Raw genomic sequence first — 20,790 nt, 5'->3', positions numbered from 1 at the left:
CCTAGAATCATAGACCCATAGGGTGAGAAGGCATGGCAAAGGTCACCTAGTCTAACCACCTGCCACGGTGCAGGATTTGTTGTGTCTAAACCACCCATGACAGGTGGCTCCAGCCTCTTTTTGAAAACCTCCAGCAAAGGACCTCCCTAGGTGTCTGTTCCATTGTCCTACTGTTCTTACAGTTAGGAAGTTTTTTCTGAGATTTAATCTAAATCAGCTGTGCTGTAGTTCGAACCCATCACCTCTTGTCCTGCCCTTTGTGGCAAGAGAGAACAGCTTATCTCCATCTTTTTTATGGCAGCCTTTCAAATATTTGAAAACCATTGTCATGTCCCCCCTTAATCTCCTCTTTTCAAGACTAAACATACCCAGTTCCTTCAACCTTTGCTCGTATGGCTTGCGTTCCATCCCTCTGATCATCTTTGTCACTCACCTCTGGATCCTTTCTAGTTTCTCCACACCCTTTCTAGACATTGGTGACCAAAACTGGACACTGTCCTCCAGCTGAGGCCTAAGCAGTGTCTAGCAGAGCGGTACTGTCACCTCCTGTACTTCTGCTAATGCAATCTCAAATTGCATTTGCTTTTTTGCAACAGCATCACGTTGTTGACTCATGTTGAGGTTGGGATCCACCACAACTCCCAGATCCTTCTCAGTAGTGCTGCTGCCAAGCCAGTTATCCCCCATTCTCTGTTTGTTTTTTTTCTCCCCAAGGGTGGCACCTTACAATTGTCTTTGTTGAATTTCATTGTGGTGTCTATACCCCAGTTCTCTAATTTATCAAGATCCTTTTGGATTCTAGCTCTATCCTCCAAAGTGTTGGCAACCTCCCACCTCCAGCTTTGTGTCATCTGCAGATTTGATCAGGGTGCTCTCTAGTCCTACATCCAGGTCATTAATAAACACGTTAAACAACATCAGACCCAGAACAGATCCCTGCGGAACCCCACTGGAGACCTCCCTCCAATCCAACATCATTCCATTTATAGTTACTCTTTCTTTGTGGTGGTTTAACCAATTATGTATCCACTCAATGGTAGTTCTGCTGAGCCCACATTTCTCCAGGTTACTTATCAGAATGTCATGTGGGACTGTGTCAAAAGCCTGGCTAAAGTCTAGGTATATGATGTCCACTGCATCCCGCCCAGCCACCAATCCAGCTACCCTGTCAAAGAAGGATAAGTAAAGAACACATCAGAGATCTTCTGGCCAACCTGAATGAATTCAAATCCGCGAGGCCGGATGCTATTCACCCCAAGGTGCTGAAGGAATTAGCTGACGAAATCTCAGAGCCAACTGGCGATAATATTTTCAAACTCATGGATGACGGGAGAGGTCCCGGAAGACAGGAGAAGGGCCAGTGTGGTGCCCATCTTTAAAAAGGGGGGAAAGGAGGAGACGGGGGACTACAGACAAGTCAGCCTGACCGCAATACCTGGGATCTATTAGAGCAATGTCTAAAATGTTCCATTTGCAAATTCCTGGAGGATGAAGGGGTGATCACTAGCAGCCAGCATGGATTTACTAAGAACAAATCATGTCAAACCAGCTTGATATCCCGTCCCCTTTAATGTCTGTGGTAACTTCTCTAGTCGTCCGGTCACCTGTTTTCTTGTGAGAGGACTGAAGCAAAGTAGGCATTGAGCAGTTACTGGCTCGCCTTCTCCATTGAGCAGCAGCCCCTCACCATCCCTACTCTTCTTCTCTGCCTGACGTATTTGTAGAACCCCTTCTTGTTGGCTCTAACATCCCGGCCAGCTGTAGCTCATTCCTTGCCTTGGCTTTCCTGATTTTGTCCCTACACACTCGCGCTGGTCCCGTATACGCTCCTTGGTGACCTGCCCCTCCTTCCGTTTCCTGTAGGATTCTCGAGCCCTGACTGACTGGCCAGCAGCAATGGGCCTGGGGCCTGTCCCACTTGAAGGGCTGTGCTGTGATACCAGGCGCCCCATTTCCCTCCTGGCCACAGGGACCCCCGGTGCCCCTCGCCTACTTGGAAAGTTTAGGCAAAAATGGTTAAGTGCAGAGTTGGGGGTGGGGGGGATGCACTTTTCCCATGATTTGAAACCCCCAAAGCGTCTCTGGGTCACACACACGTGCCCCGGGGCAGCAGCGCACAAAGCATCGCAACAGCTGCTTCCCGTTGAGAGCTCGTGCAGTCCCATGGAAGCCGCTGGAGTCCCGCTGAAGCCAGGAGTCGAGCGCATGCCAAGGGGCTTTCCCAGAGCAGGATCTTACGGGGGCTTGCAAGTGCATTTGGGGGTGGGGGCCGCGCCCCAGGAGCATGTCGGGGGCCACGTCTCCCCGGCGTACTGAGCTCCTGGAGAGCAGTCTTCCTGTGGCTCGTTCTCTGAAGGGGGGATGGGGGACGGATAGCTCAGTGGTTCGAGCATTGGCCTGCTAAACCCAGGGTTGTGAGTTCAATCCTTGAGGGGGCCATTTAGGAATCTGGGGCAAAAATTAGGGATTGGTCCTGCTTTGAGCAGGGGGTTGGACTAGACGACCTTCTGAGGTCCCTTCCAACCCTGATATTCTGTGATGCTAAGGGGCTGGTGTGACGGGGGTGCCTGACACTCCTGGGCTTGGCGCTCCCACCATCCCCTTCTCCTGCAGTGTCACAGCTGAGCTGCAGCCCCCCGGGGGATATCTCCGTTCAGCTGCAGGCTGGCTTGGGGAGCTGGTAGGAGGGGGCTGTGGCGCCCTTCATGACTCTTCCTGTTTCCTCTTGTCCTGGGACCTTCATCCTAGAGCAGAGATGGACAGGACCAGAGCCTGGAGAGCTGGGCGACTGGAGCAGCGGTGGTGATGCACAAGGGGGGACAGGAGTGACCTACAGGGCGATGCTGCCCCACCCCGGAAGCGTCAGGACAGGCTGCTTCAGCCCCACAGAGCCTCAACCCCCACGTGCTACAACCCTGTGGCATCTCTATCAGTGTCTCCCAACTGTCCCCACCTCCTCCAGCCTGATGGTGCATCACAGTGATGCGCAATGCCAGGCAGAGCTCGGGAGACGCTCAGCAAAACCACTGGCCATTCAGCCACACAGGTGTGCCCCAGCTTCCTGGGCTTTGCACGCGAGTGCCTGGGCTTTGCACACCTGTGTGTGTGCTCTGTGTGTGTAGGGTGTACATACCTGTGTGTGTGTGTGTGTAAGGTGTTATAGCACAGTGGGTACTCACGGGTGTGGCGCCTCCTACTGGTCAGTCCGGGAATTAGCCCATTCCAGCCTCAGAGCGCCTCCTGCTGGCCGTTATATCCCTACTGGTACCTGCTTCCTCATCTATCTCCACCACTGTACTTCAGACACGTCAGGCCCCGTGTCCCTCCCTGTGCCTCTTATCCCCCATATTCTGGGTCTCCCCTCCCCCTTGCCTCAATGGCTACTGCCAGTCGTCATCTAGCCCCCTTTCTCTGGGGCAAACTGCAGTCTGTAGTGGCCAATCATCATGGGCAAGGGGGTTGGACCTGCTGTTTTTCTAGCCCCAGCTGTCTCCCTGCAGCCCCAGTACCTCCTTAGGCCTTCCTGCCAGGCCTCAGCCTGGGAGATCGCCAGGCCTGAGCTCCCCAGCGCTGCTCTGCTGAAGGTACCCTGTCTCTCCAGGCAGCCCGGTCCTTCTTGCTCCAGGGCTGGAGTGAGACTCTCACGACTCCTTACTCACAGCCCTCGTATCAGGGCCAGCTGTGCCCAGCTACTCAGCCAGCCTCCCTCAGCTGCTCTCACTCCTTTGACCCCAGGAGCGGGGTCACCACCCCACTACAGGTGTATGCACCTCTGGGTGTATGCACCTCTGGGCGTCTGTGTGTGGGTGGAGGGTGTACATTCCACTGGGTGTCTGTCTTGTGTGCGTGTGTAAGGTGTATGTTCCACTGTGTCTGTGTGCGGGTGGAGGGTGTATGTTCCTCTGTGTATATGCATGTGCTGTGTGTGTGTAGGGTGGCTGGAGCTGTGTGCGCCTGCATGCACTGTGTGTATCCGCTGTATGTACCTGTGGTGTGTGTGCACCTGCCTGTTTTGTCTGCATGTGCGTTGTGCGTACCCATCAAGGCAGCATATCAAGACTTGGTAGCAGCCGAGCCAGGTGCTGCCCAGGTGGCAGCGCAGGGAGCAGTCCCTGGCCTTGCCCGAGAAGGTCCAACCCCCTTGCCCTTGGGAGGCCCTGCCTGCGGTGAGCCTAACGCTGCTCTGCCAGGGGCATTCTTGGGGGGGGGGGGGGTGTCACCCAGCTGGCGGATGCTGGGGCAGAGTCCCAGCTGGGCCATGAGCCGGCAGGACTCCGGAGCTGCAGTCCGTGGCCCTGGTCAGAGAGCGCTGCCGTCACTTCTCTAGGGCAGAGCCCTCCCAGGGCAGTGGGGGGTGAGGAGACGGAGCTCAGCATGGGCCACAGAGGCACTCCGCTGCTGGCGTAACTCCGCGAGTGGTTGGGGGGGGACTGCCCCAGCCAGGAGCTCAGTCCAGGGGCAGAGGGGCTGCACAGCATGAGAGCAGAGCTACATGGGTACCAGCATGGCAGAGCGCAGCGAGGGGGGCCTAACCCCGAAGCAGGAGTACAAGGAGGGGACGATGGGGCAGAAACTAGAAAGGCCCTGTCTGGGCCGACCATAGAGGGCCAAGCAGCAGCATCCTTGTAGTCTGTCCCTGGGCCTTTGCCAAATCTGGGTCTGTACATCCCTGGCGATGGGGGGCCCCCAGCCTTCTCCCTTGGGGTGATTCCTGGCTGAACCCATCTCCCGCTAGGGAGTGGCAGAGCCCCCAGCCTGTCCCGACAGTGTTCGCCTTGCCCTCCCTCCACAGGGCTCACACCTGCCAGGCTTTGTGGAGTCTCACTCAGCCCAGGGCTAGGCTCCAGCCCTCCTGGCCAGCAGATACTCCTGCGGGAGGGCTAGCTGGGTTGCTCTGGGCCCATCCCCTAGCCTGTTTCTCTGGCCTTGGTTAGCATGGTCCGCAGTGGCATTAACACACTTTAGACTGGGCTGACGTGAGGTGAGCGAAGCTCTGACTCCCAGCCCACCTGCAAAGCAGCTCCCTCTCCAGCCTGAGCTCCTGCCAGCAGGAAGGTGACAGGCCCAGGCAGACTTGTTTCCGTTGGGTATCGGATAGCTGCAGCTCAAAGCCCTTCCCCTTGGCTGGGCTCCGCTGGGTTCTGTCCTGAAAAGCAGACAGAGCCGCTCTGGCCCTGGTGCGGCTCCACACACCTTTGATTCTTGCCTGGGGAATCCTCTTTCCCTCCCTGCAACCCCTGGTCCTGGATTTACCAGGGTGGGGCGAGGATCAGGGTCTTGTCTGTACTTGAAGGCTGCTCCCATGCTGGCTTATCTCAGGCTATGTCCGCACTACCCTACAGACCTTACAGTGGCCCAGGAGGTGGGGGCTGGCTCTGTGACCCAGGCCAGAGGTGCCAACTTGCTAATTTCCCAGGGGGGACTCGACCCCTGCTCCACCCCAGGCCCTGCCCCTTACTGCCCCCCTTCTCCCAAGGCCCTGCCCCGCCTCTTCCCACCTCTGCCACTTCCCACCCTTGCTCCCCCCGCCATCGCCTCTGCCCCCCGCCCTGCTGAACAGCTGATTGCTGGTGGGTAGGAGGTGCTGGGAGGAAGGGGGAGGAGCTGATCAGCAGGGCTGCTGGTGGCTGCTGAGCACCCACTGGTTTTTTTTCCTGTTGATGCTCCAGCCCCGGAGCACCCACGGAGTTGGCACCTCTGCCCCAGGCCCCTCCTTTCCCCTGGGAGCAGGGGTCTCATAGTGCTCACCCTAGCTCACTCTGCTCCTTCCCAGACCCCATGGCAAAGCCCCTCCAATTCCCTTCCTCTGTGGCTGGTTCCTCCCAGGGCCTGTGCATTCCACCGCAGCCGTAGCTGGCCGCACCTTCCCCCACCCGTGACCTCCCTGCTCTTCCTTCCCTGGCCCTCGGTGCCAGCCTAGCTAGGTCCTGCGATCGGCTGTAGCTCAGGGGTAGCTGCAGCCCGGGGTAGGGGGTGGTGATGAAGTCACATGGGGCGTCCGCAGCTCAGAATTGAATTAGATCCCCTGACTCACCAGCCTGTCCCCCCTGTGGGCTCCCGGCATCCCCAGTTGCTCCGCGCATTCCCTGGGGCCAGCTCCCCTGTTGCACTGGTAGGTTTACCCCTGCCCCAGTTGCGCCTCACTCTCTTGATGCCTTAGCCCTCTTCTCCCCTGCCTCCGAGCTCTCCATGGCTCAGGATGTGGTACCGGGGAGGGGAGCACCGTGCTCCATGTTCACAACATGGCCCCCTGCAGCGGGCGTCTAGCCAGCCTCCTCGCCCTGCTGCACTCAGGGGCCTCGGTCCCCAGAAGCCACCACTTCCCTGCCCTTTCCCCTGCAGCAATTGTCCCCAGGCGCCTTCCCGGCCTGGCAGGGGTCTGTACTGCTTGGGAAATGGTGTCTCCTGTGCTGTGAACACCAGCGCTCTCCGCTCACCTGCCCTGCCTGGCTCCAGGGGGAGCTCATGTGCAGCATCCCAGCTGGCCTGAAATTTGGGTGGGGCCTGCGGGGGCATGATGGGGAAGGGGCAGAACAGCTCAGAGCATAGGGTCTGTGTGTGGGGTTGGGCCATGGCCCCTAACTCTGGGGCTGCAGACGGTGCGATCTGGCCTGGACCCCACAGTAATAGCTCCCGGAGGCACCAGACCGGGAAGCCCCACATCCAGGCAACACAGCCTCAGCCCTGGGAGCTAGCTCGACCCCCTGCCCCATAGCTCTGAACCCGTCACTGCATGTCCCCCAGCTCATTTGCTGGTGCCCCCCCTCTGCCCCCTTGTCTTGCCCCAGGCTTGGCTCCTGCCTGTGGCTGGTAACTGGAGACGGGCCCAGTGCAGAGCCTTGGTTCGGTGGGTCTGAGGCTGCAGCTCAAAATCCTTCCAGCGAGGGGCCCAATGTGACCCGGGCCCAGGAGCAGCCAGGCTCTGGGTCCCTGTGGCTGAGGAGGACAGGCCAGGTTCTGGCTGGGCCCAGATAGAGGCACAAGGCTCAGCTCTGGGTTGGGCCATCTCCCACCCCAGTCTTTCTGGGCCCATGGATGGATGTGAGAGTCCCGTGGGATTAGCTCCGCAATAGGCGTACGTGTGTCCATGCCACTGTGCGCCTGTCTGTCTGTACAACCCCATGCAGTCATGTTCCCTCCCCCCGGCCTGTGCCTCCATGGGCCCATGTGTGTGCTTGTGTCTCTGTGTGCCCAGGTGGGTTTGCCCCCATGTACCCTAATGCCACTTGTTCCTGGCTCTCAGGAGACTATTCTGGGGGCTTGGCTCTGCGTCGTGGGGTCTCGGGGAGCTGATCCCAGGGGGAGACCGGCCCCTCTTGTGCAGCTGTGGCACTAGGGGGAGGGTGTGCTGTGCCAGGCCGGGCCGTGGCGGACCTTAGCCCGGTGTGAGGACTGGTTCAGGCACGGCAAGCTGGATTGGGCCTGGCTCACCCTGTGTACTCCGTTATAACTTCCATTTTGGTGCCACACGCTGTCTCCGCTGGCACGGGCCTGGCGTGTCCGGGGGGGATGCCTCACTCGGGGCAGAGATGCCCACGGCAGGCAGCTCTGGTGGTGATTGCTCTCGGCTAGGATGCCCGGTGCAGAGCCTCACAATGGATTGCGTGTTTTAATTATTATTATTGAAAGCAATTCAAGCCAGTCACAGCATGCAGCCAGGAATGGGCTGCAGGGTCCCCAGGGATTCTGGGTAACAGGGGTGGGGGGCAAGTCCAGTCCCCAAGGGATTCTGGGTAACAGGGTGGGGGCTGGGTCCCCTAGGGGAATGGAATGGGCAGGTCCCTGAAGGGTGATGGGGGGGGTAGGAGGGCAGCTACGGTGGGGGACAGGCATGGGCTGGGCAGCTCCCTGGGGGGGCGGGGGCACTGGGGCTGGGCAGCAGAGCAGAGCTGATAGCAGCTGTGCTGCTGGCCCTGCAAATGCAGGACACTACTGGCTCTGCATGTGCCCGGCGAGCAGGCCCGGGTGCGTCACTGTGCCCACCCGTGGGTGTTCGCTCAATGCCTGGGATGGCCGTGGGTGGCAGGCTCAGCTGCAGGAGGGTTTGCTCCCCTGCATGGTGCTCAGCAGCCTCAGGCATGGCTGTGCCCAGCCTGTGCACCAGGCAGGGGGGCAGAAGTGCCAGGGGCTGGAGGATCACCGACCTGGTGGGGTTGGTGCCAGGTGAGCTGGGTGTTCGCTGTGTCCCTAGCCCCTGTGTCGGTGGCAGGGCCGGGTCCTGGTGCCCAGGCGTCCCCGAACCTGGCCCGTTTGGTGCTGGATGCCAGCTGTGGCGCCCTGGCTCACTGGAGCGGGCGGCGCCTGTGGCCTGGCCAGGTGTCTCTGCTGCTGCTCCCATTGCCCAAGAGCCCTGAGTCAGCCCCTCCGCCTGCATCCCCAGGGCCGGGCAGGAGCCAGCCCCGCCCCTGGCTCCCAGGGCTGCTTCATAGGGCAGGGGAGCGATACTGAGCACCGGGCGCCTACTCAGCCCGTTGGCACCTGGGTGGGGCAAGAGGGCGGCCCTGGCTGAGAAGGCAGCTCTGGGTCCCAATGGAAGTGCTTCTCGTCCCCAGATCCCTGCAACACTGCAGCTGGTGGCCAGTGGCCTCGGAGCCCCCTGCACCATGGCCAGCGAGAAGATGCATGGTGCCCAGGACCTGCTGGAGCTCAACTTCCAGTGTAAGGGTGGAGGGCTGGGGGTCGCAGGGTGGGGAGGCCCTGTGCTTTGTGCACAGTGGTCTGGGGAGTGGCTGGGAGAGGTGGGGGCTGTGTGGTGACTGGGGGGAGGTGTTGGGGGGGCAGGAGGGGTGCTGGTGGATGTGTGGTGACCAGAGGCTTGGGGGTAGTGCATGGTGATAGCCAGGGGCTGGAGGGGGCAAGGTGGCTTTCATGGATTTGGGGTGCCAGGGAGTTGGGCTTTTGCGGGGAGCAGAGGGTGCATGGTGGTGTGTGGGGTGGCCAGGAGGGTGGGGGATTTGTGGTGGTTGGAGATTTGGTGGTGGTGCGTGGTGGCTGGCAGGTGTGTGAGGTGGCCGGGGTGGGGATTGGGGTGCAGTAGGCTGGGGATTTGGGGGGTGCTGAGGGTGCATGGTGGCTGGCAGGTGTGTGAGGTGGCAAGGGGTGGAGATTGGGGTGCAGTAGGTTGGGGATTTGGGGGGTGCCGAGGGTGCATGGTGGCTGGCAGGTGTGTGAAGTGGCCAGGGGTGAGGTTCGGGGTGCAGTAGGTTGGGGTTCTGGGGGTGCAGAGGGTGTGTGTGGTGGCCAGGTGTTCGGGGTGCCGTAGATTAGGGTTCTGGGGGGTGCGATAACTAGTGGCTTTTCAGCTATTTGGTCACAGCCTCCCAGAGCACTTGGGCTGCTGTTGCTGAACCGGCAGCCCAGCCGTCCCACCAACAGGCCCGAGTGCTCTGCTCCCCACCGACTCCTCGGGAGACAAGCTGGGGATGGGATGAACCTGGGACCCTGTCGCTCACCAAGTCTAGGGGCCTCTCTTGGAACCGCCAGCCTGCCCGGGTACACTCAGATCGGGACAAGGGCCCCGCAGGGCCATGGCTCTGGGCTCTCTGCATAGCCCAGGCCAGCCAGGTGCGGAGCCTGCCCTGGCGCGGAGCCTCACGGTGCCGTCTCCCCCAGCCCTAGCTATGAAGCACATTGACCTGAAGCAGGTAGAGCTGGACACGGCCGCAGCCAAGGTGGATGAGCTCTCCAGACAGCTGGAAACCCTGTGGACGGACAGCCCAGGGCAGACTGCTGGGCAGCCCAAGGTACGGCAGGGAAGGGAGACGGCTTGTCTTGGCAACGACTGCCTTGTCACGGGGAGCACTGCCCCACCACTGAGATGCAGCCATCTCTGGGGTGCGATGTAGCGGAAAGAGAATCCTCTACTTTCACCTGGCCGGGGATGTTTCAGGGAGGAGGGATGGGATTTGACCAGGACCCCAGGGCTAACACCCTGGCACAGGGGAGTCTTGTGAACGGGCTAGTGGAAGAATCAAGTGGGCAAGAGTTCAGGTCTCTCATCCCCAAGAAGGCACCTCCAGCAGCACAGCGCCCCCTAGTGCCAGGCTGGGCCAGTGGGGGTCAGCACTCTCCCTGAAGGGACAGCGCCCCCTACTGAGTCCTTGCCCCGCTCCCTGCAGCACAGCGCCCCCTAGTGCCAGGCTGGGCCAGTGGGGGTCAGCACTCACCCTGAAGGGACAGTGCCCCCATTGAGTCCTTGCCCCGCTCCCTGCAGCACAGCGCCCCCTAGTGCCAGGCTGGGCCAGTGGGGGTCAGCATTCACCTCGAAGGGACAGTGCCCCCATTGAGTCCTTGCCCCGCTCCCTGCAGCACAGCGCCCCCTAGTGCCAGGCTGGGCCAGTGGGGGTCAGCACTCAGTCCAAAGGGACAGTGCCCCCATTGAGTCCTTGCCCTGCTCCCTGCAGCGCAGCGCCCCCTAGTGCCAGGCTGGGCCAGTGGGGGTCAGCACTCAGTCCAAAGGGACAGAGCCCCCATTGAGTCCTTGCCCCGCTCCCTGCAGCACAGCGCCCCCTAGTGCCAGGCTGGGCCAGTGGGGGTCAGCACTCACCCCGAAGGGACAGCGCCGCCTACTGAGTCCTTGCCCCGCTCCCTGCAGCACAGCACCCCCTAGTGCCAGGCTGGGCCAGTGGGGGTCAGCACTCACCCTGAAGGGACAGCGCCCCCTACTGAGTCCTTGCCCCGCTCCCTGCAGCACAGCGCCCCCTAGTGCCAGGCTGGGCCAGTGGGGGTCAGCACTCACTCCAAAGGGACAGAGCCCCCAATGAGTCCTTGCCCCGCTCCCTGCAGCACAGCGCCCCCTAGTGCTATGCCCGCCGGTGCAGTGGTGCCATAAGAGGAGTCTGATTTGCTCTGGATGGGGTAGGGGCTGCAGCCGCCAGGCCCGTGCTGAGCCTGTCTGCTCTCCCTGCCGCTCTCAGGTGGACAGATACGGCGCCAGCCCCTCGCACGCCCCAGAGCCGCTTGGCTTGGCCACGTCCCCACAGCTTCAGTACGCCAGGAAGAACTTGTCCCTGGAGAGCACCAACAGCTACATCTCCTACCACGCTGAGACCTTCTCGCCCACCGCCGCCTGCAGCCCCCCTGCCAAGGCCCTGCTGGGCCACCCCGCCTCGCCCCAGTCCCCCTTCTACCTGCAGGGCGAACCCCTGGAGCGGGCCCAGTCGCCCCGGCCCAAGGTGCTGCCCGTCTCTTACGACTCGCTGCCCATGCCCAGCCCCAAGGGACGCGCGCCCTCCCCGCGCTCCCTGTGGCAGGCTGGGGCCACGGAGCGCCTGTCCTTCTCCAGGCCGGCGGGCCGCGCCAGCTCCCCCCGGCTGCCGCCTGCCCCCTCTGAGGCCTCGGCACTGCAGATGTTCTTCCCGGACCGCGCGCTATCTCCCCGTCCGCCCCACCCGCCGCCCTACGAGAGCCACAGCCTGTTCCCCACTGGGCCCAGCTCCTTCGCCCCCTTCCGGGCCCAAGGTAAGCCAGCCCCAGCCTGACACACAGACCCCCTCCCATATGGCTTTGGGGGGAAAGGGGAGAGCACCGTTGGGCCTGTTCCTCTAGGGGGCATTAGAGGGGTGCTTGCTGTGTCCTGCAGCTTTACGGGGGGACTCAGAGCAGGGGTGACGGAAGTTCTCTAAAAGTGTGGGGGGGGCCATGGGCGCCTGAACGGTGGCCCCGCCCCTTCCCCCAAGGCCCCGCCCTCACACCACCCATTCTCCCAAGACCCCGCCCTTGTGTCGACCCTTCTCCCTGAGGCCCTGATCCCGGGCTGTCCCCTCCCCTGAAGCCCCGCTCCCGCACTACCTCTTCCCCCCCAAGACCCTGCCCCCTGCTTGCTCCTCCCCTCCCCATTGCTCACCCTTACAGCCAGTAAAAGGTGGGGTGGGGCGGGGCGGGGCATGGACCCCTGGCTCAGAGCAGGGACGAGCTGCGGTGCTCAGACAGGCAGTTACTTCCCTGGGGGACGTGGAGGTCTCTGGGTCATGCTGGTGAGGTCTCCCCTGCCCATCCCCCATCCTGGGGCTGGCATGGCCCCTGCTGGGGGCAGGGCAGGGCTGAGGACCCAGGTGCTGGGGGGGCTGGGGGTGGGGTGAGACCATTCAGAGTCTCTCTCTCCAGATGACCTGGTGATCCGGCGAAGGCCCCAGAGGAGCTGGAACGAGTCGGACCTGGACGTGGCGTACGAGAAGAAATCATCCCACTCGGCCGGCTACGAGAGTGAGTGCCCAGGGTCCATGGGGAGGGCCTGGGGGGAGGAACAGACTTCTCTCTCTCCCTCCCAGTCTCTGGGAAGCTCCTGGCTGTGGAGGAGCTGGCAGCGCCAGGGGTCCCTGGCAGGCCGCGGGGGAGCTGGCAGCACCGGGGGGGTCGCTCCTAGCATTGTCCTATGATGGGTGCCAGCTCCATTTCCACACAGAGCCCCTCAGATCCCCACCCTAGCAGGACAGAAAAGCAGTGTGTGGCTTGTCCCCTGCGATAACATGGGAGCCCCCCACCTCACCAGCTGCCTTCCTGCAGGAGGAGATGTGCACACAGGGCTCAGGCAGGTGCCCGCGGGGCTGAAGCTGGCTCCTTGGAGGGAATCGAGCCTGGATGGGGTCGCAGGGCAAGGCAAGGTAAGTGCTGGCCAGGCAGGGCTAGCAGCCAGTGGGGCTGGCCCATAGCGTGGTACCACATGGGGAGGAAGGAGTCACAGCACCAGTCCCTGTGTGCTCTGGGGGGTGAAGAGAATTCATCTGCATCTGAATCAGGCCAAGCTGACCCCTGCCAGAGACCAGATACTGGGGTAGCTGGGCCTGTGGGTCTGATCTGGGGCCACTGGCGCAGGGGTGGGGCTAGCTGGGCCAGGAGTTTGATCTGGGGCCACTGGCGCAGGGATGGGCTAGCTGGACCAGTGGGCCTGATCTGGGGTGACGGGAGGGAGGTTTGGGGCCAGCTGGGCCTGTGAGTTCGCCCCTGTGCTGGGAACCTGGCAGCCCTGCATCTGGCAGCAGGCAGCTCCTGTGGCTGGCAGCCCTGCATGGGCCCTGCCCCGCTGCTGGTGGGACCCTGGAGCCAGAGCTGTACTGACTAGGTGTGGGAGCTGCAATGACTTATGGCTGGGTGTCCCCCTGTGCTGCTGGGGGAAGGTGGGGGGTGTTCTCAGCACTGCATCTGATCCTGGCTGGCTCACAGCCCCCTCTCTCCCCTCCAGGACGAGCACCCCCAGCCTTATGCCATGCACAGCGCCACGCTGCCCCGCAACTACAAAGTGTCCCTGCTGCCCAGCGAGCGCAGACCAGACAGCTCCTTCCGCAGGCTGCTGCCCGCCAGCCAGACGGGCACCCTGCCCCGCAACTGGCAGTTCTCCCAGCAGCCCATCTCACGCATCGCCATGCCGCCCCCCAGCCTGCAGGGCACGCGGGCGAAACGCCACAAGCCTCTGCCCCTCTCCATGATCTTCAAGCTGCAAAACGCCTTCTGGGCATCCGGAGCCTCCAGTGCCAAGGGCCAGCCCCAGGGGGCCCCAGGCTCCCCCATCTTCCTCCGCTCCCCACAGAAGCAGCCCCAGCTCCAGCAGCTGTCTCCTCCGTCCCAGGCTCCTCTGCGGCCGGCCCCGTCGGGGGCTGAAGGTGAGAGACCTGGGGCAGATGTTGCAGGGCCTGATGGTCTCCTGGTTCCCCCGGGGCGGGGGTGAGGTCAGACCCCTAGCACCATGGGGCAGAGTGTGGGGGGAAACAGGAGGAATTGCTCTGCACTCAGCAACGGGGCTGGATATTGCAAGGGCCAGGGGTCTGGGAGTGGATCCAGGACTCCCCCGAGCTGTTGGGATAAGGGAGGAACTGAGTAGGTTTTGGAGCTCCCCTTTGGGTCTTGGGGTGCTGCCCAGTGTCTAGGGAAGGGGTACTGCTCGGGTTCCCCCTGTGGATCTGGGGAAGGGGGTGCTGCCTTGGACCCCCTGGGTCTGGGGGTGCTCCCCTGGGGTCTGGGCTTCTGGGTGCTGACTAGGGTTTGGGGGTGCTGACTGGGGTGTAGGTCTGAGGGTGCTGCCCTGGTTCCTCCTGTGGATCTGGGAAAGGGGGTGCTGCCCTGGCTCCCCTGGGTCTAGAGATGCTGTCCTTGGCCTGTGGGGTGCTGACTGGGTCTAGGAGTGCTAACTGGGGTCTGGGCCTGGGGGTGCTGGCCTAGGGCTGGGGAAGAGATGCTGCCCTGGTTCCCCCTGTGGATCTGGGGTGCTGCCTTGGCTTCCCTGGGTGCTGTCATGAATCTGAGAGTGCTGACTGGAGTCTGGATCTCACGGTGCTGCCCAGGGTTAGGGGTGCTGTACTGGGTCTGAGTCTGGGGGTGCTGCCCCTTTTCTGGGGGTGCTCACTGGGGTTGAGGACTTGGGTGTGCTGACCTGCCATGTCTCTACCAGCCGCGGGAAGGGCCTCAGCCCTTGAAGCACCGGTGGAGCCCGTGCGAGGGGCCCCGGTGGGGGGCGACACGGAGCCCGAGCTGGAGAGCATCCTGCGGAGCAGCGAGCCAGCAGAGACGGAGGAGGTGGCTCGCCCCTTGAGCCCCACCCGCCTGCAGCCTGTCCTGCCCCCCGAGGCTCAGAAGGTGCCCGAGTTCAAGGAGGTGGCTCGGGTGCTGGCGGAGATTCCCCGGCCCCTGAAGCGCCGTGGCTCCATGGAGCAGAGCCCCGGCCCTGTCCTGCCGCCCACCCACAAGAAGCAATACCAGCAGCTCATCAGCCGCCTCTTCCATCACCGGGGCCGCAAGGAGGAGGCCGTGTCGGTGGGGGACGACCTGCCACTCATCACGGAGACAGCTGAGCTGAAGGCAGCCACCCCGGTCAGCCCTGCCCCGACGCCCTCGCCCCAGAGCCCACCAGCACCCGCAGCGTTGCCCCTGCTGGCTGTTACAGAGAGCCCCGGCACCCCGACGCCCAGCCCCGGCACCCCGACGCCCGGCCCTGTAAGTGCACCGAGGAGCTGTCAGCCAGACCCCAGCCCTGGCACCCCGACGCCCGGCCCTGTAAGTGCACCGAGGAGCTATCAGCCAGGCCCCGGCACCCCGACGCCCAGCCCCGGCACCCTGACGCCCGGCCCTGTAAGTGCACCGAGGAGCTGTCAGCCAGACCCCTTCCCCGCCCCAGCCCCGCACCCTGACGCCCAGCCCTGTAAGTGCACCATAGAGCTGTTAGCCCGACATGCCCCCAGCACCCCGATGCCCAGCCGTGGCACCCCGACGCCCAGCCCTGTGAGTGCACCGAGGAGCTGTCAGCCAAACCCCTTCCCCGCCCCAGCCCCGGCACCCTGGCTCCCAGCCCTCTAAGTGCACCATGGAGCTCTCAGACAAACACCTTCCCCCCTCCAACCCCCCAGCCCCGGCACCCCAACGCCCAGCTCTGTAAGTACAGCCATGGAGTTGTCAGCCAGCCCCTCCCCACAGCCCCAGGACAGGGCCCCCCCAACCTCCCTGGTGCACCCATGGAGTTGTCAGCCGGTCCCCCCACCCCCGCAACTCCCAGAACTGGCCTCCCCGCTCGCCGGCACAGCCCGAGCTCCGGCCCCTCCCGCCCACACCGTGACCTTGCCCCTTGCGTGCCTGCAGGAGAAGCGCTCGGCGCTGCGCAAGGTCTCGTCCCCGAGGCGGCGGCTGGGGAAACGGGTGCAGCTCAACCCCCTGGTGCTGCTGCTGGACGCGGCCCTGACGGGCGAGCTGGACGTGGTGCAGCAGGCAGTGAACGAGGTGAGGCTGCTGCCCCGCTCCGCCCCTCTGGAGACAGGCCTGGCCTGGAATCCTCTGCTGAGCGCGGACTGGGCAGGAGGCAATGGCCGGGGGCCGGTGCACCCCCAGGCTGCCCTGTCCCCTTCGTCCGGCTGGGGCCTGGCCAGCTAGACATGGTCTCCAGCCCCTGCGACTGGTGAGCGAAAGCTGCTGCCCCGTCAGCCCGTGATCCCCGCGGGACTCAGCCAAGGGGCCCCCCATGGGCAGGCCCAGCACATCCCTGTACCCCACAGCCGGCAGGCCCCTGGGCGGCTGCTCTGGCTCCTTTGTCAACAGTGGTCAGGGAGATGGCGAGTGTCCTGCCATGTTCTGGTGGATCAGGATGGACACAGCCCCTGGGACGGGCCCGGTGTGCGGGGGGGAGCAGGGGGCACAACCCTGGGACAGGCCGTTGGCAGCGTTTTCTAAGTTCACCCGCTCTGGCCTGCAGCTCAACGACCCGAGCCAGCCCAACGATGAGGGCATCACAGCTCTGCACAACGCGATCTGCGGGGCCAACCACAACATCGTCGACTTCCTCATCAGCGTGGGCGCCAACGTCAACTCCATGGACAGCCACGGATGGTGAGCGCCCGCCCATGCAGCCGCTGGCAGCCGACCTGCGCTCGTGTGCCTGTCAGCACCCACCATGCAGTCTTGTGCCCACTGGTGCCCGCCATGCGGCCCTGGCACCCTGCGTCTCAGTGTCTAGCCCCGCGCCTCCCAGCACTGCCCCGTGGCCCTTCGCCACTCAGCCCCATGCCTGCCAGCGCTGCCCTGTGGCCCCCTGTCATGCAGCCCCGTACCTGCCAGCGTTGCCCCAGCATCCCAGTGCCCTCATCCTATGTGCAGCCACATCCCTGCCCTCGAGCTCCTGCTGCACAGCCCTGGCACCTCAGAGCAGCTGCGCTGCTCTAGCCCCCATGCCCCCCTATCACCCAGTGCCTGATGCCCAGCTCTGCACCCTGGCCCTGCCCCTCCCTTGCAGCATGCCAGGCCCAGCCTTGTGCCCTCGTGCTCCCCGTGGGCCCGGGCAGGGTTGAGGCGGGTGGGTGGGCGGGTACTGTGTGCGTGGCTGGGGTCCCTCCCTGTCCCAGGTGCTGCCTGCCCCAGGTTGCCGTCGTGCCCCCTGGTGCAAGCAGACGCTGATGGTCCCAGCAGAGCCCCCCACTGCCCTGGGTGCCTGTCAGCTTGTCCCTCCTGCCCCCAGGACTCCCCTGCACTGTGCCGCCTCTTGCAATGACACGGCCATCTGCATGGCCCTCATCCGGCACGGAGCCGCCATCTTCACCACCACCTTCAGCGACGGCAGCATGGCCCTCGAGAAGTGCGACCCCTACCGGGAGGGCTACAGCGAGTGCTTCAACTACTTGGCCGGTAAGGGGGGGCCACCATGGGGAGGAGCGGGGGACGGGCGGGGGTCAACCTCATAGGGGCGGGGTGGGATGTGACGAAGTGGGACTGTTCTTAATGTTTCCTCTGAACATTGTGGGGGTGCCTTAGTTTCCCCTAGGCAGTTCTTAAGTCTCTAGGTGGTGGGGTAAGGGTGTATGACCATTGCAGAGCCCTAGAGGGCAGGTGTGTGCAGGGGGCTGGACACAGAGAATGGCTGACACCCTGTTTCCTGGCAACTGATGGCCTGGCCCTTCCCCCCTGCAAGGTGAGAGCTAAAGGGTTGGAGAACAAAGGAATCCGGTGACCTCCTGGCCCGGGAAAGGGACAAAGCCCAGAGGAGGAGGGGCTGGAGAGAGTTTCAGTTTGGGGCTGGCTGGGGACATGGAGTGAAGTACAGGCGTGGTTGTCTGGCTCACTGGCCCCCAAAATGGACCCAGCTGAGGGGTCCTGTTCTCTTCACCTACAAGCTCTGTGTTAGACCATGTTCCTGTCGTCTAATAAACCTTCTGTTTTACTTGCTGGCTGAGAGTCACGTCTGACTGCGGAGCTGGGGTGCAGGAGCCTCCGGCTTCCCCAGGAGCCCGCCTGGGTGGACTCGCTGTGGGAAGCGCACGGAGGGGCAGAGGATGCTGAATGCTCCAAGGTCAGACCCAGGAAGGTGGAAGCTGTGTGAGCTGTGTGTCCTGCAGACAGGCTGCTCACAGAAAGGAGACTTCCCCAGAGTCCTGACTGGCTTCATGGGGAGCAGTTCCAGAGCATCGCCCGGGGACTCCGTGACATGGGGGCAGCTTTGTGGCGTGGGGAGAGGCCTGGGGCTTGACCACTCTGGGGGGAAGGGGTGGGGCACTTCTATGGGGGAAGGAAGGGCCGGGTGGCTGGTGGGGCCAGGAGGCTGGGTTATTCCACTGAGGGACTTGGGCCTCCCCTAGGGTTGCTGGCTGATCCCTATGCCTCCCAAGCCTGTGGCAGCTGGTTCATTCTCTTCCCTCCCCTACCCCCCATGGCGGCAGCTGGTTCGCTCGTGCGCCTCCCCCCATCCCCGTGGTGGTGTCTGGCTCATGCCGCCCCCCCCCCCCCCCCCCCCCGCCGCCCGGCTGGGCTGTTGTTGCAGATGTGGAGCAGAACATGGGGCTGCTGAACAACGGGGTGCTGTATGCTCTATGGGACTACAGCGCTGAGTTCAGCGACGAGCTGTCGTTCCGCGAGGGGGAGCCGGTCACCGTGCTGCGGCGCGACAGCCAGGAGGAGCTGGACTGGTGGTGGGCCTCGCTCTATGGCCAGGAGGGCTACGTGCCCAAGAACTACTTTGGGGTGAGCCCTGCCCTGAGCTCACCGGGGTGGGAGGGGCTGGGGCTGGAGGAGGACAGGCCGTGCTGGAACCACCTGGGAGCAGACCTGATCTAGGCTGTGTCTTCACTGCAAAGCCTACAGCACAGTGGTCCCCAAACTTTTGAGGGTTGCACCCTCCTTACCCCGTCCACGCCTCCAGTCTCCCAGAGCTCGGGCTGGGGCTGTGGCTTGGGGCGGGGGGACGTGGCTTGAGTTAAGGGGGCAAGGCTGGGGGCGAGTCAGGGGCCAGGAGTGTGGCTGTGGCTAGGGGCCGAGGCTGGGGGTAGGAGTGGAGCTGCAGCCAGGCTACGGTGGAGGCTGGCAGCCAGGTGTGTCTCCACTCCCAGCCTTGGCTCTGGCCGGGAATGGAGCAGCAGCCGAGGCTGGGGGCTGCCGTGGGGCAGGGAGCAGAGGGCCAGGGGTGGGGCTGGGAGCCAGGGACGTGGCTGGAGGCAGGGCTGGATCAGACCTGGTAGCGGAGCAGGGTTGGGTAGCACTCTCTCCCCTCCTCCCCGCCCCCATGGGGGCTGGCCCAGACCCCGCTGCACCCCCTGGGTGTTCCTCCACACACCCCCAGGGGGTGCGTCGCACACTTTGCGGACCTGTGCTATGGCAGCAGAGCCCCTAGTGCAGACGCAGCGTATGCTGACAATAGGAGGAGTTCTGTTGCCTTAGGAACACCACATCCCCGAACCCCAGAAGCTGAACCTGCCTGAGCCTTCCTCGACAATGCTGTCTACACACTAGGGGCATTGCCAGCATAGCTGGGTCACTGGCTGCTGTGGTTTTTTTACGCCCCCCCGATGGACCTAGCTGTGCTGGTGTGTGTTTGGCCCGAGACTCGGGGATTTCAGTTGTCCTGAAGCTTTGGTGTTTTCTAATTTGCTTGGTTCCGATTCAGAAAATAAATTTACCAAAATTCCCTGGCGAACCAGAGATCCCTGAAAAATTGGTTTGAGAAAGACCAGAATATGGTGTTCCTGAAACAGAGTTGTGAAACTGACAAGAATTCAGAGCTATTCCCTGAATAGCAGCCATGAAACAGAGAAGAATGTCAGTTTCACTTAGCGGTTCCACAGCTGGGAGCCGGCCAGTCCCTGGAGTCCCAGTTCCAGCCAGGATCTGGGGTATGGGCAGACTTCCTGGTGGAGCTGTGGACCCTTGAACACTGGCAGGCTTCTGACCACGACTGCCCAATAGCCACTGCTGTGGGGAAGCTCGTGGCGCTGCGGTCGCTGGGAGGGCACTGCTGTGGTGAAGCTCACTCTCTCTCTCTCTCTCTCCTTCCTCCCTCAGCTATTCCCCAGGGTGAGGCCTCAGCGGAAGAAGGTCTAATGCACCAGCACACGGCTCATCTGCTGCTGCTGGGAATGCAGCTGGCACCTGATGAACTTAGGGGCTGGGGGGAACATGGGGTTCTGCTGCTGGGATTCTCCCCTGCTGGGAAGTGCTCCCCTCTTCCAAGGACTTGGTCAATTGGCCCCTGGGGGCTGTGAGGACGGGGGGGGGGGTAGGGCTGCCAGGGAGCCAGCTGGGCAGGGTGGATGTCCTGCTGGCAGAGAGGTGGGATGGGCGGGGGGGGGGGGGGGAATCATGGCTTTGGCGTTCACTGTGGGGGGGTAAGAGCGTTGGTGGGAGCTGGGTCTCACCCTGGATTCAGTCGGGCCCCATCCTTGGCTCATTCGCGTCAGAGACTGGTATGCGTGACTGCAGGGGGAGGGGGGAACAAATTCAAATTGGTCTCTAACCAAACTAAACAGTCCGTCCCTTGGGAAAACCCGAGGGTGGGTGAGTGTGGCGGGGGCAGCCTCCTGTGCCAGACCAGGTGCCACCCTGCTCCTCCCCAACCCTGTGGGCTCCAGCCTGACCCGGTGCCCTGGCTGGGGGAAGCTGCGGGGGGAGCGGTCATTTCCTGGCCCAGTCTCAGAGCAGCTGTGTTCCTGTGGGAATCGCTGGGCCCAGGCGCACCTACTTGCCAGCCCCACCTAATGGGCATACAGCGAGAGAATCCTTCAAGATATGGACATGCAGCCCATGGAGACTTTGGGTCCCAGCATGCATTGCGGCCAGTCAGCTCGGTGACCCCCAGCGGTGAGGTTCTGGGGGCTTCACCCTAACTGGAGCCTGAGCACTTCCACAGAGGTCCAGGCCAAGAAGGTGCAGGGCCCAGCTTCCTCCGCAGTCTGGCAGCACTCCTGGTACCAGTACAATAGGCCCTATGATGCTGCTGTCCTCCTTTCCCATGGGGCTTGGTGCCCAGCCCCCATTCAGCCAGGGAATGGGGAACGAGGCTGAGAGCTGAGCCCCACTCTGTGCCCTTCACTCACAGGCCTCTCCCCAAAGACG

At 63.0% G+C, this 20,790-nt stretch overlaps 1 protein-coding gene across 2 annotated transcripts in view; it reads left to right on the top strand.

Moving 5' to 3' along the window:
• PPP1R13L (protein phosphatase 1 regulatory subunit 13 like) overlaps window positions 1-19,949 on the top strand; it is a 29,975-nt gene extending 10,026 nt beyond the window's left edge. Inside the window, exons 2-13 of one of the 2 annotated variants that reach the window (XM_073322229.1) lie at window positions 8,553-8,658; window positions 9,613-9,743; window positions 10,917-11,460; window positions 12,106-12,204; window positions 12,505-12,602; window positions 13,181-13,598; window positions 14,384-14,925; window positions 15,565-15,702; window positions 16,172-16,305; window positions 16,931-17,097; window positions 18,227-18,426; window positions 19,741-19,949. In XM_073322229.1, the coding sequence (XP_073178330.1) occupies window positions 8,604-8,658; window positions 9,613-9,743; window positions 10,917-11,460; window positions 12,106-12,204; window positions 12,505-12,602; window positions 13,181-13,598; window positions 14,384-14,925; window positions 15,565-15,702; window positions 16,172-16,305; window positions 16,931-17,097; window positions 18,227-18,426; window positions 19,741-19,779 (2,565 nt within the window). In that variant the 5' untranslated portion in view covers window positions 8,553-8,603 and the 3' untranslated portion in view covers window positions 19,780-19,949. Of the gene's footprint in view, window positions 1-8,552; window positions 8,659-9,612; window positions 9,744-10,916; window positions 11,461-12,105; window positions 12,205-12,504; window positions 12,603-13,180; window positions 13,599-14,383; window positions 15,061-15,564; window positions 15,703-16,171; window positions 16,306-16,930; window positions 17,098-18,226; window positions 18,427-19,740 lie in introns of both variants that reach the window. The other variant, XM_073322227.1, reaches the window with a different exon arrangement.
• The last annotated feature ends 841 nt before the right edge of the window (window positions 19,950-20,790 follow it).

Source organism: Lepidochelys kempii, chromosome 23 (assembly GCF_965140265.1).
Source record: "Lepidochelys kempii isolate rLepKem1 chromosome 23, rLepKem1.hap2, whole genome shotgun sequence".
NCBI classification, from domain to species: Eukaryota; Metazoa; Chordata; order Testudines; family Cheloniidae; genus Lepidochelys; species Lepidochelys kempii.
Note: the sequence above shows the minus strand (reverse complement) of the source record. Positions and strands in the feature narration are given on the sequence as shown.